This window comes from Saccopteryx bilineata, chromosome 4, assembly GCF_036850765.1.
Source record: "Saccopteryx bilineata isolate mSacBil1 chromosome 4, mSacBil1_pri_phased_curated, whole genome shotgun sequence".
NCBI classification, from domain to species: domain Eukaryota; kingdom Metazoa; phylum Chordata; class Mammalia; order Chiroptera; family Emballonuridae; genus Saccopteryx; species Saccopteryx bilineata.
The window spans coordinates 290494696-290507849 of record NC_089493.1 but is presented as its reverse complement, the minus strand read 5'-3'; the positions used below and the strand labels follow the sequence as shown (position 1 = coordinate 290507849).

Genomic DNA, 13154 nt, shown 5'->3' with positions numbered 1-13154 from the left:
AGCCCTGACACCTGGTCACGGAAGGAAGACCAGAGCGCAGCAGGGCGGGCAGGCTGCCCACGCGGTGCAGTGAGGGTTACACCCAGGTGTAACTCATCGATTCTCTCTCTCTACGGAAGCATTCTAGTGGAAGGAGTCCATTCGACAGCGAAGGAAATGCAGCAGCATGGGGGAGAGAGAGGGGCAGGGCAGCCCACCAGTCACCCCCGTGGGAATCCGGGAGCCGGCGTGGAGGTTGCTGCCTTAGAGAGACTCCGCCCACAGGACAAGGCCGGGTGCTCTTTCTCAAACGGGCTCTTCCTGGCGAGTTTGCACCTGCTGCGTGGGAGGCAGAGTGGGCCCAGAAACATTCCTTTGCTGGAGAAACGTCAGGCCTGGTGGTTTGAAGGGCAGGGCAGGTTGCGTGCACCGAAGGGGGAAGAGCAAGGGGCTGAGGGCGGCACGGGCAGGCCTACCGCGCATGCGGCCAGCAGACCCGGGTCCGCCAAGCACGCGGCTAGCAGACCTGGGTCCACCATGTGCAGCAGGCACTGAGGTAGATGCGGGGGAGACTAACGAGTATGAACACCAAGGAAAAAACAAATCAAGCAGGGATGCATTTGATGATGAAAACAAGCAAGAATAGGCCCTGGCCGGTTGGCTCAGCGGTAGAGCGTCGGCCTGGCGTGCGGGGGACCCGGGTTCGATTCCTGGCCAGGGCACATAGGAGAAGCGCCCATTTGCTTCTCCACCCCCACCCCCTGCTTCCTCTCTGTCTCTCTCTTCCCCTCCCGCAGCCAAGGCTCCATTGGAGCAAGGATGGCCCGGGCGCTGGGGATGGCTCCTTGGCCTCTGCCCCAGGCGCTAGAGTGGCTCTGGTCACGGCAGAGCGATGCCCCGGAGGGGCAGAGCATCGCCCCCTGGTGGGCAGAGCGTTGCCCCTGGTGGGCGTGCCGGGTGGATCCCGGCCGGGCGCATGCGGGAGTCTGTCTGACTGTCTCTCCCCGTTTCCAGCTTCAGAAGAAATTTAAAAAAAAGAAAACAAGCAAGAATTATTCATGGCCAACAGAAGGGTTATTTTTAAATGGATGGTCGAGGAAGGCCTCCCCGAGGAGGTCATTTTCTAACTCCTCAACAAAGGTGCTTTTTCTCTTCCAGCATTGACCTAACACAGATCCACCCACCCTCAGGGAGATGCTGGTCTGCCCTCAGAAGGAGGCCCAGTCTTATAAATCATTACAATAAAACAGGAAGAAGTTCGATTCCCGGCCAGGGCACACAGGAGAAGCGCACATTTGCTTCTCCACCCCTCCGCCGCGCTTTCCTCTCTGTCTCTCTCTTCCCCTCCCGCAGCCAAGGCTCCATTGGAGCAAAGATGGCCCGGGCGCTGGGGATGGCTCTGTGGCCTCTGCCCCAGGCGCTAGAGTGGCTCTGGTCGCAACATGGCGACGCCCAGGATGGGCAGAGCATCGCCCCCTGGTGGGCAGAGCGTCGCCCCATGGTGGGCGTGCCGGGTGGATCCCGGTCGGGCGCATGCGGGAGTCTGTCTGACTGTCTCTCCCTGTTTCCAGCTTCAGAAAAATGAAAACAAACAAACAAACAAAAAAAAAAACGAGAAAAAAAAAAACAGGAAGAAACTACTGATACACACAACAATTTGGACAGATGTCAAGGGCATTATGCTGAGTGAAAAAGTCAGTCTCAGAAAGGTTACAATACAGTATGATTCCATTTCTATAGCATTCTCAAAATAACAAAGACGTAGAGGGCAGATCAGTGGTCACCAGTGTCAGGGACGGGTGCGGGGAGGTGTGACGATGGAGGGTTGCAGGGGGAGTTCCTTTGTGGTGACGGGCTGTGCTGCATCTCAGTGTGGTGGTGGTGGTGGTGGTGCTACAAATCTACACGCAGCAGAACTGCACAGGACGTGCACATACACATGCACACAAATGAGTAGGTGAAGGTCTGCACGCTATCCCAATGTCAGTTTCCGGGTTGATGATGCGCTATGCTTACAGAGGATGCTACCTCTGGGGAAGTTAGCCAAGGGCACGTGGGACCTTTCTATGCTTTTCTAAAACTTGAGACATGATTCACATATATAAAGTCACCATGTCAAAGTATGTATACAATTCAGTAGTCTTGGGGTTTTTTTGTATTTTCACAAGGTCGTGCAACCCTCACCACCATCTCCTTCCAGCATGTTTTATCACCCCAAAAGACAGCCTGCCGCTTGAGCAGCCACGCCCCATTCCTGCCTCCTCTCAGCCATGGCGACCACTAATCTACATTCTGTCTCTCTGGCCTTCCCTATGCCGGACATTTCCTGTGAATGGAATCATACAATCTGTGGCCTTCTGCGATTGGCTTCTTTCATCTGCATGATGTTTTCCAGGCTCCTCCACGTTGTAGCACGCGGCAAAACTTCACTCCTCTTCATGGTTGAATAATATTCCATTGTAGGCACACACCAGATTTTCTTCATCCATTCACCAGTTGGTGGATATTTGGGTTGTTTCTACCTTTTGGCTATTGTGAATAATGCTGCTGTGAACATCTGTGTACAGGACTTTGTGTGAAGGTGTTCTCAATGCTCTTAGGTACAGAGATCTGGGAGTGTTGCCAGGTCGCATGGGAACACTGCATTAACCCTCTGAGGAACTGCCCAACCATCCTCCCCGGCGGCTGTCCCTTCCTTTTACCTTCTCACCAACAAGGTATGAAGGTTCCAATTTTTTTCTACATGCTCACCAATACTTGTCTTCCTTTCTCTTTTAAAAAAAAATTATAGCCATCCTAGTGTGTGTGAAGTGGTGTATCTTTGTGGCTTTGATTTGCATTTCCCTAAGGACTAATGATGTGGAGCATCTTCTCGTGTGCTTGTTGGCTATCTGCGTATTTTCTCTAGTTAAATGCCTATTCAGAGTACTTTGGCCATATTTTAACTGGGTTGTCATCTTTTCGTTGTTGAGTTTAAGAGTTTCTTTCTTTTTTTTTTTTTACATATCCTGGATACTAGACTGTTATCAGATCTATAATTTGAAAATACTTTCCCTCGTTTGGTAGGCTGTCTTTCCACTTTCTTGATAGTATCTTTTGAAGCAAAAATGTTTTTAATTTTGATGAAGTCTGATTTATCTATTTTTTTTTCTTTTGTTGCTTGTTCTTTGGGTGGCGTATCTAAGACTCCACTGACAAATCCAAAGCTATGAAGATTTACACCTATGTTTTCCTCTAAGAGTTTTATGGTTTCAGTCTTATATTTAAGGTCTTTGGTCCCCTGAATTAGCTTTTGCACATGGTGTGAGGTAGGGGCCCAACCTCATTCTTTTTTACATATGGAAATCCAGTTGTCCCACCACCACCTGTTGAAAAAACCATTCCTAACTCATTGAGTGGTCCTGGCATCCTGTTGAAAAACCAGCCCTGGACAACTGGCTCAATGGTAGAGCGTCAGCCTGGTGTGTGGATGTCCTGGGTTCGATTCCCAGTCAGGGCACACAGGAGAAACACCAATCTGTTTCTCTATCCCTCCTCCTCTCACTTCTCTCTATCACTCTCTCTCTCTTCCCCCCCTGTAGCCATGGTTTGATTGGAACGAGTTGGCCCCAGGCACTGAGGATGGCTCCATGGCCTCCACCTCAAGCATTAAGAAGAGCTCAGTTGCTGAGCAACAGAGCAATGCCCAGATGGGCAGAGCATGGTCCCCCAGTGGGCTTGCCAGGTGGATCCTTGTTGGGGTGCATGAAGGAGTCTGCCTCCCCTCCTCTCACTGAATAAAAAAAGAGAAGAAAAATCAACTGACTATAGACGTGTACATTTATTTCTGGACTCTCAATTCTGTTTCACTGGCTCATATCCATCCTTACGCCAGTACCACACAATCTTGATCACTGTAACTTGGTAGTTTTGAAATTGGAAAGTGCAAGCCCTTCAACTGTTCTTTTCCAGTGTTGTTTTGGCTATTCTGGATCCTCTGAATTTCCACATACATTTTAGGATCAGCTGGTTAATTTCCACAAAAAAGGCAGGCAGAATTTTGATAGGGTTGCACTGACTCTGTAGATAATTTGGGAAGCATTGCCATTTTAACACTGTTAATTTTTCCAATCTATGAACCCAGATGTCTTTTCATTTATTTAGGTCTTTAATTTCCCTCAATAATATTTTGTACTTTTCAGTGTAGAAGTCTTGCACTTTGTTGGTGAAATTTATCCTTAAATATTTTATGCTTTTTTGATAATATAACACAATTGTTTTTCTTAAAATGCTTTTTAGACTCTTCATTGCTAGTGTACAGATATACAATTGATTTCTGTATATTGATCTTTTATCCTGTAAACTTGCTGAACTTAATTTTAGCTTGACCAACAATTTTTGTGGATCCTTGAGGATTTTCCATTGCTCCTGCTCTGGGCGTTGGGGTGGGGGGGATTTCAGTCTTTCACCATTACCCATGCTGTTGGCTGGGGGTGTTCCTAGATGCCGTCTGTTAGGTTGAGGTTATTTCTGTCCTTGGCTTGCTCTTTTTATCATGAAAGGGTATTGAGTTTGGTCAAAGGCTTTTTCTGTGTCTATTAAGATGTAATGTGGTTATGTTCTCCTTTATTCTATTAATATCATATTGATTATGTTTTTTATGTTGAAAAACCTTGCATTCCTGGAATAAACCCCACCAGGTCTTGAGGTATAAGTATGTTTTACACTGCCAGACTCAGTTTGCTAGTGTTTTGTTGAGGGTATTAGATTTTTCTGCACGGGGGATGTTGGTCTACAATTTTCCTGTGATATCTTTGTCTGCTCTTGGTATCAGGGAAATACTGGCCTCATTGAATAAGCTGGGAAGTAGTCCCTCCTCTTCTGTATTTTAGAAGAATATGTGAAGAATTGGTGTTAATTCTTTAAATAGTTAGTAGGATTCACCAGTAAAGTCCATCTGGTACTGGGTTTTCCTTTGTGGAAAGCTTTTTGATAACTAATTCAATCGCTTTACTTGCTATAAGTCTATTCAGATTTTCTATTTCTTCCTGAGTCAGTTTTGGAATCTGTGTCTTTCTAGGAATTTGTCTATTTCATCTACAAGAATCTGTTTTGTCAGCATAGAATTATTCATAATATTCCCTTTAATCATGTTTATTTCTGGAATGTCTGTAGTAATGGCCCCTCTTTCATTCCTGAATTTAGTGATTTGAATCTTTCTCCTTTTTTTTCTTGCTCAGTTGAGCTAAAGGGTTGTTATTTTGACCCTTTCAAAAAACCACCTTTGATTTCACCAAGTTTTCTCTATTGTTCTTCTATTTTCTGCACTACTTTTTTTTAACAATTTTCTGTGAGTCTATAATTATTTCCAAATAAAAAGTTCAAAAACTGTATAGTGCGCCTGACCAGGCAGTGGCGCAGTGGATAGAGCATCGGACTGGGATGACGAGGACCCAGGTTCGAGACCCCGAGGTCGCCAGCTTGAGCGTGGGCTCATCTGGTTTGAGCAAAAGCTCACCAGCTTGGACCCAAGGTCACTGGCCTGAGCAAGGGGTTACTCGGTCTGCTGAAGGCCCGCGGTCAAGGCACATATGAGAAAGCAATCAATGAACTAAAGTGTTGCAATGTGCAACAAAAAACTAATGATTGATGCTTCTCATCTCTCCGTTCCTGTCTATTTGTCCCTGTCTATCCCTCTCTCTGACTCTCTCTGTCTCTGTAAAAACAAACAAAGAAAGAAAACTGTATAGTGCACTTTCATGTACCAGGGACAGTGTGGAGAGGACAGGCAAGAACATACAGATTCGTGAGCAAGACGGTAACGGACAGGTGAGCAAGGTCATTTCTTGCAGTGAGAAGTGCTCTGAAGAAAATAAGAAAGGGAGACGTGATGGAGACTGGGGCGAGGGGCGGACAGGACTCCTCCAGATTGGGGGGTCAGGGAGGTCTTGCTGACACAGCAATATCTGGGCTGAAGTCTGACTGAGGTCTGCTGGGTGCCAGAGGAGGGGGACAGCCCAGGAAGGCTCTCAGAGGAGGCTCGGGCAGCTGTGCACCGTGTGGGGGTGCTGGAGGAAGAAGTGATGGGGTGCAGGCCAGGGAGCCAAATCTTAGGTTACAGACCTCCGAAGTCTGATTTACTCAAGAAGAGGTGTCAAGCAGGAAGTTACCCTTTCAGTCAGGGACTCCGAGGAGCAGACAGGTCTGGGTGTACAAATCTGGAGGCTTCTTGGGTCTGGGGAGGCCATAGGAGATGATGCGGGGAGGAAGCGAGCAGGCTTCAGCCCGACGTGGTGCCCACATCTTCCGGCACGCCGCCGGCGTGGTGCCCACATCTTCCGGCACGCCCCCGACATGGTGCCCACATCTTCCAGAACGCCCCTGGCAAGCCCCGACGTGGTGCCCACATCTTCCAGCACGCCCCTGGCACACCCCGAAGTGGTGCCCACATCTTCTGGCACACCCCTGGCACGCCCCGACGTGGTGCCCACATCTTCCAGCACGCCCTTGGCACGCCCCCGACGTGGTGCCCACATCTTCCGGCACGCCCCCGACATGGTGCCCACATCTTCCAGCACACCCCTGGCACGCCCCGAAGTGGTGCCCACATCTTCCAGCACGCCCCTGGCACACCCCCGACGTGGTGCCCACATCTTCCAGCACGCCCCTGGCACACCCCGAAGTGGTGCCCACATCTTCCAGCACGCCCCTGGCACGCCCCGAAGTGGTGCCCACATCTTCCAGCACGCCCCTGGCACACCCCCGAAGTGGTGCCCACATCTTCCGGCACGCCGCCGGCGTGGTGCCCACATCTTCCGGCACGCCCCCGACATGGTGCCCACATCTTCCAGCACGCCCTTGGCACGCCCCGAAGTGGTGCCCACATCTTCTGGCACACCCCCGACGTGGTGCCCACATCTTCCAGCACGCCCTTGGCACGCCCCGAAGTGGTGCCCACATCTTCTGGCACACCCCCGACGTGGTGCCCACATCTTCCAGCACGCCCCTGGCACGCCCCGAAGTGGTGCCCACATCTTCCGGCACGCCGCCGGCACGCCCCCTAAGTGGTGCCCACATCTTCCGGCACGCCCCCAGCACGCCCCCGACACGCTCCATTCAAGCGGCCTCTCTCCTGAGCTCAGACTCGCGTCCAGTTCCCTTCTGTCCGGCTTTCAGCTGGCTCCACCACTCCATCGCAGTGTGGCCTGGGGCACGTCACTTGTCTTCCCTGAGACTTGGTTTTCTCGTGTATCAAATGTGGAGAATAATCCCCGGTCCACATGAGGATTAAATGAGGGAAGTCTGAGGCCCTGGCTGGCGCACTGCGCACTGCGAGGCGTTAGGAAACCACAGGGAAACTGGATGGTTCATGAAGCGGTGTGTTCTGGTGGCCCTGGGCCTGGCACACAGGACGATATTGAGGAGACCACAGGCCAGGGCAGCAGGGAGAATCCAGCCCACCCATAGCTAACCCAGAGATCCAACAGCCCACGGTGAGACGGCTGGGCCAGAATTCAGGGCCAGAACTAAACAAACCCCAAATCCATAAAAACCATGGGCCAAAGTTCTCACTGTGATCACATGGCAAAGCTCATCAGCCTCTGCTAAACAGAGAGGAAGGGAGAGTAATCATCAGAATTGGTCCCCATCAAATCCAGTGATGCTTTTTATAGGCCCTGGGATGCTCTGTTCTGTACAGCAAGCTCCCAAAATGGCACTGCTTTGTGCAGGGCGGGGGCGGGGGCGGTGGAAAGAGGGATGGCAGGGCGGGCGCGGCCCGAACCCCAGCAGCAGACACGGGAGCCTGCGGACGCGGAGCAGGAAGCAGAGCCTGGGCTGTGAGGCCAGAGCCCCCACGTGGCGGTGACCTGCCGGGCCGTCCTTTCCAGGTTGAGCCCCGCAGAGCTGCTGCAGTCCAGCCCTGTGGGCACGTGTCGGCCTCTGTCCCACTTTTCTTTCAGTAACAACCCTGGATTCTTCAGGGAGAATTTCCTCCCCACCTGGGGGCTTCTTGGTTGCATTGGCACCAAGGTGGCAAGCCTCCTGCCAGCTTCCTCAATCACCTTCCCTCCAGCAGAGTGACCGGATGGCAAACCAACTCATCAGCCAAGAACACACTGCCCCTCTCTCCAAAAAGGAGACCGCAGCACCCTCTGTGCACACACATCCCAGAATGCTGCCTGGGCCCCACCGTGACCGTGGGCCTGTCCTCATCCAGCCCGGGTGACAGCGACTATTACAAGCTGCTCAAAACACATGCAATAAGTTTTTCTTTAAAATATTTTCTAAAGTGAGCCAGACTCCGTTTCTGTTACTGGAAATTAGGAATCAAAATGGAATGCCCACACCCCGCCCTCCCATCCCACGGGGACAGAAAGCCTGGCTCAGCGGAGGCAGGTAAGTCGCCCAAGGCCAGACCCTGGGCCTCTAGAACTGGGGATTTCAAAACCCCCTTTCTTGTTTCCTTTCCTTTAAAATGGGAATCGTAATGTCTGCTTTGTAGTGGTCTTAATACTATTAATGATAATAACAATAAAAACAATAACGGCTGGTTTCTGGAGCCTCGGGAAGAGCCAGCCACACATTTGATCCTCACGGCATTGCACCAGGTAAGTATTATTATTATCCCCACTTTATGGATGAGGAAACTAGAGGTGCAGTGAGCTGCCCATGGTCAAGAAGCTGAAGGTGGTGAGCTCTGAACCCAGGCCTTCCTGCTCCTCGAGCCTGTGCCCTGTTGGGGACAAGCTGGGTTACACGCCCGTGCCTGGCACCGGCAAGGACTACACGACACTTCTTCACGTGCACGTGGAAGGACATTTAAAAGGTACACGAGAGCACTCTGGGAAAGCCTCCCTCCTTCCTCCGGCCCCTGTCCCTGCCCAGCCGGCCCCCAGTCTCGCTGGCCACTCCGAGAGGAGGGTGCTGGGCAGCACAGGAACAGGCGCCGCTGGGCATTCTGCCTCAGGTCAGCTCATGGGCTCTGGCGTCCCACTTGCAGTGTCAGGAAGAGACCGTGCCAGTGTCTTTTTGTTTATTTGCTTTAAATCTTGCTAGATCTATAAAGAGAAGGGACATCCACGCTTGTTGGGCACGCACTCTGTGCCTTAGGGAAGCAGGACCCCGAGGGGGTGGGGGGGCAGGCATGGGCCCTGGGCCAGGCTGCAGGGTGTGCACTCTGTGCCTTAGGGCAGCAGGACCTTGAGGGGCCGGGGGGGAGCAGGCATGGGCCCTGGGCCAGGCTGCAGGGTGTGCACAGGGCCCCACCACCGTCCTGCTGTGTGACATGGGCTAAGCCAAAGCCCTTCTTGAAGCCTTAGTTTCTTCACTGACAAAACAAAAGTGTCGCGACCTCAATGACCCCGGGGTCCCATGTTTGGTGGTAAACTGGGATAAACTGCAAGATGGAGGAAAAGGGGTGAACTGGCTCCTTCTTGTGCCCCGCTCCTGAGAAAAATCCGCAGAGCGGGGGCTGGGAGAGGGCTCGGGGGATGGTCTGAAGGCCTCTCCCTGCACCCTTTCCCAGGCCCCCCTCCCGTGGCCCACACAGATGACGGAAGGCTGCATTCTCCTCCCCCTCCTCACACCCACACCCTTACCAGGGACTTATCCCGGGCAGAGAGAATACACCAGAACACAAGGCCACGACCCACTCCAGCGCCGCCTCCACTTACAGCTAAGTTCCTGTTGACCAGGCGGCCCAGGTCCCCGGGCGTGTCTGTGTTACGGATATCCACGTCATGAGGTGACACGTAAAGCTTGGTGTCGTTCAGGTCAAAGAACTCGACTTCTGTGAGGCCCACCCACGACGGGTCGCCCCAGTTGGACAGGATTTCCATGGTCACGTAGACGGCTTCCTTCACGCCCTCTGCCTCCATCCTCAGTTTGTCCTTACAGGAGAGAAACAGAATGCCAAGAGGTTAAAATGAGGGGACAGGTTCAGCTCCGTCACTGAACAAGCTACTTCACCTCGGTGCCTTGCTTCCCCGTGTACACAGTGTACACATTGAGAACGAGAAGAGCGCCTGATGCATGTGGTTATTATGCAGATTAAATGAGCTCCTACTTGTAACGACGGGAGGAAACACAGCGTCTGTGTACTCTGGTACACAGTGTTTCCTGCGAGAGTTTGCAAATAACAAAAAATGTTTAAAAGGCATCGGGTTCTGTCTGAATACCGTGCGTGCACGCCTCCTCCCCGCCGCCACGTGTTCATGTCCTGCAGGCGTGTCACAGCTTCTGATGGACTGGGCAGGTGGTATGGGCTGAATTATGTCCCCCTCCCCACACACCCAAAATTCATGCTGAAGCCCTAACCCCAGGACCTCAAAATGTAACTGTATTTGGAGATAGGGTCTTTAAAAAGGCAATTAAGTTAAAATGTGGCCGTTAGAGTGAGCCCTAATCCATTCTGACCGGTGTTCTCACAGGAGGAAATTTGGACACGTGGAGAGACACCAGGGACGCACACACGCGGAGAAAAGGCCGTGTGAGGACAGAGGAAAGGCGGGCGGCCATCTGCAAGCCGCGGCGAGAGGCTTCAGGAGAAAGCAGAGCTGCTGACCCCTTCACCCTGGACTCCCAGCCTCCAGAAGTGTGAGGAAACGGAATCTCTTGTTTAGGCCGCCGGACTGTGGGATTTTGTTCTGGCTGGCCCCAAAGAATAACACAGGCCCCTGGACAAGTCACTTGCCCTTTCGCAGTCTAGCTGAGGAATACGAGATGACACCATCCATCTGACAATCCTGTCACGGAGCGGGCCCTGTCTCGAGCCCTGGCCCCTGCGGGCACTCCGTAAGTGCCCGTTCCCTCCCGTTTCTCTCCTTCGTTGGTTTTAAAGCCTGCCTCCTTCGTGGGCAGGCGGTTGGGTCCGAGAGGCTGCGTGAATGCCATCACTAAGTGGTCACCCTGGGCCCCGGCTGCAGTGCTGGAAGCCACGATCAGTCGCTCGTAAAATGGCGCGCTCCCTTGCCCTCCGTTCATTAGCACTGGTAATCTGCAATGGTTCTGTGAGCAGGGGGCTGAGCAAATGAATAGTCAATGTTCCCTGCTTATTTTTTTAATTAATAGCCAGCAACACGTGCTCTGGCTCTCAGCATGTGTTTGGAGGAGCCTTGATTGCCACGCGATAGGGATGGGGATGGGGACAGGAAGGGACGCCCACAGCGCCCAGAAGGAATACGGAGTCTGTTTTTATTAGCTTGGCCCACAGACAGACCCCACGGGCTTCTCAGGCCCTGGCTAAGCCCTCCACTGCCCGGGGCTTGAGTCCAGCGGGAGGGGGAGGGGGGGACACGACCGAGAGGTTAACAAGCTCGCAATCCTGAGGGGTGTTCCCCCGCCAGGTGCGCGGAGCAGGAGCCGTGCAGGAGCGGCACCGCGCACCCGTCGGCCAAGGCAGGCGGGCTGGGTGGGAGGCGCGCTGCCTTGCAAGGGGGCTGCTGGACCTCACACCCAGTGCAATCTAAAGCCTGCAAGTTCCCACAGCACAGTTCCTAAATGAGAAAGCTGGAGGGTCTGTTCACTGGGGAAGTGTCACAACTTGTCAGTGTCGCAGCTCCATGGCTACTCCTGCTTCTGAATTACTGGGCATGGGTCCCTCGAGGGGATAGATCCGGGCAAACACCTGTCAGGAGGCTGGCTCCTGTCCCTGGCGTCCACTGCTGCTCCCTCCCCAGGACACCAGACCTTCCTCGGGGGAAGTTACCCCTTCTCTTTCCTCAGCCATGAGATACAGGATGGACCCCTTCTCACCCTCAGGAGGAGCCTGACTGGTCCAAGGAATCGGTGTGTCCTGTCCCCTGGACCACTGGACAAGTGGCTCATTGGTGGGTATGCGACCCAACCCTGGATCTTATTTTATTTTATTTTTTGTATTTTTCTGAAGCTGGAAACGGGGAGAGACAGTCAGACAGACTCCCGCATGCGCCCGACCGGGATCCACCCGGCATGCCCACCAGGGGGCGACGCTCTGCCCACCAGGGGGCGAAGCTCTGCCCCTCCGGGGCGTCGCTCTGTTGCAACCAGAGCCACTCTAGCACCTGGGGCAGAGGCCAAGGAGCCATCCCCAGCGCCCGGGCCATCTTTGCTCCAATGGAGCCTTGGCTACGGGAGGGGAAGAGAGAGACAGAGAGGAAGGAGAGGGGGCGGGGTGGAAAGGTAGATGGGCGCCTCTCCTGTGTGCCCTGGCTGGGAATCGAACCCAGGACTTACGCACGCCAGGCCGATGCTCTACCACTGAGCCAACCGGCCAGGGCCCAACCCTGGATCTTGGCCGGGGGGGGGGGTGCTTTTCTCTCCTGACTGCAGGGTCTGAGGGTGAGGGCCAGAGCAGGGAGGCGCTCCAGCGGTCAGGGGGTCACAGGGCCAGAGCAGAGCTGGGGCCGTGTGTGGGAGCGGGGGACACAGTGTGAGCCGCTGCATCAACCTGCCTGATCCCACCTGTGGCATTTATCACAGACTGTCATTTTCCTTCTCTTTGTTGTGTAAATCATGTCTCCTATAATTTAAGGAGACTCGGTCACCCCAGACTATTTTTAATGTGACTCAAGTCCCACCACACTTAGAAAGGCGTGGGCAGAGGAAGGGGTGGGAAGGACGTGCAGGGACACACACCTGGTGACACGGAAGAAAGAACCGCCCCCCACCTGGCGCCCCGAGGCGCCTGCCTGTCACAGCACGTGCCGGGGCTCCGTCGGGCATACTGGCACCGTCTCTTTGCAATCGTGTTGGGCTAGATGGAGGTTAACGTCGCCTCTTGCTGTTACCCTGTAGCCTTAACATATTCTATCTGCATAAGCTCCCAACAATGATTTCCACCCTTTTATACGATTGTAACATGCTGACATATCATACTTTCCTGATTAGCTCCATTAGCATGAGATGTTGATGTTATTATTCCTGGGTCTTTCCTTCATTTTTCTCTACTTCCAATATAATTCGGCAGCGGACACCTTTGTGCCCGTGGCTTCTTATCCCTGTTAAGTGATTTCCTTAGGGTAAGGACGGGGGATTACCAGGCTGGAAGACAGAAGCATTCTAAACTCCTCCTAAGTCCAGGCTTTCTGCTTTCCAAGAGCGCCCGGCCCATTTACATCGCCGCCGGTGTTGCCGTCACCTTGCCTGCACTAGAGGTCACCGTCAAAATAATTTACGAACTCGGGTATGCAACGGGACATGCGGGTCGCTCTCATTTG

At 53.0% G+C, this 13154-nt stretch overlaps 1 protein-coding gene across 6 annotated transcripts in view; it reads right to left on the bottom strand.

Annotated features, from left to right (window-relative positions):
- Nucleotides 1–13154, bottom strand: part of KATNIP (katanin interacting protein) — a 190532-nt gene that overhangs the window by 48697 nt on the left and 128681 nt on the right. For all 6 annotated transcript variants that reach the window (XM_066275499.1, XM_066275496.1, XM_066275494.1 and 3 more), the window contains one exon: nucleotides 9633–9848. In XM_066275499.1, the coding sequence (XP_066131596.1) occupies nucleotides 9633–9848 (216 nt within the window). The remainder of the gene's footprint in view (nucleotides 1–9632; nucleotides 9849–13154) is intronic.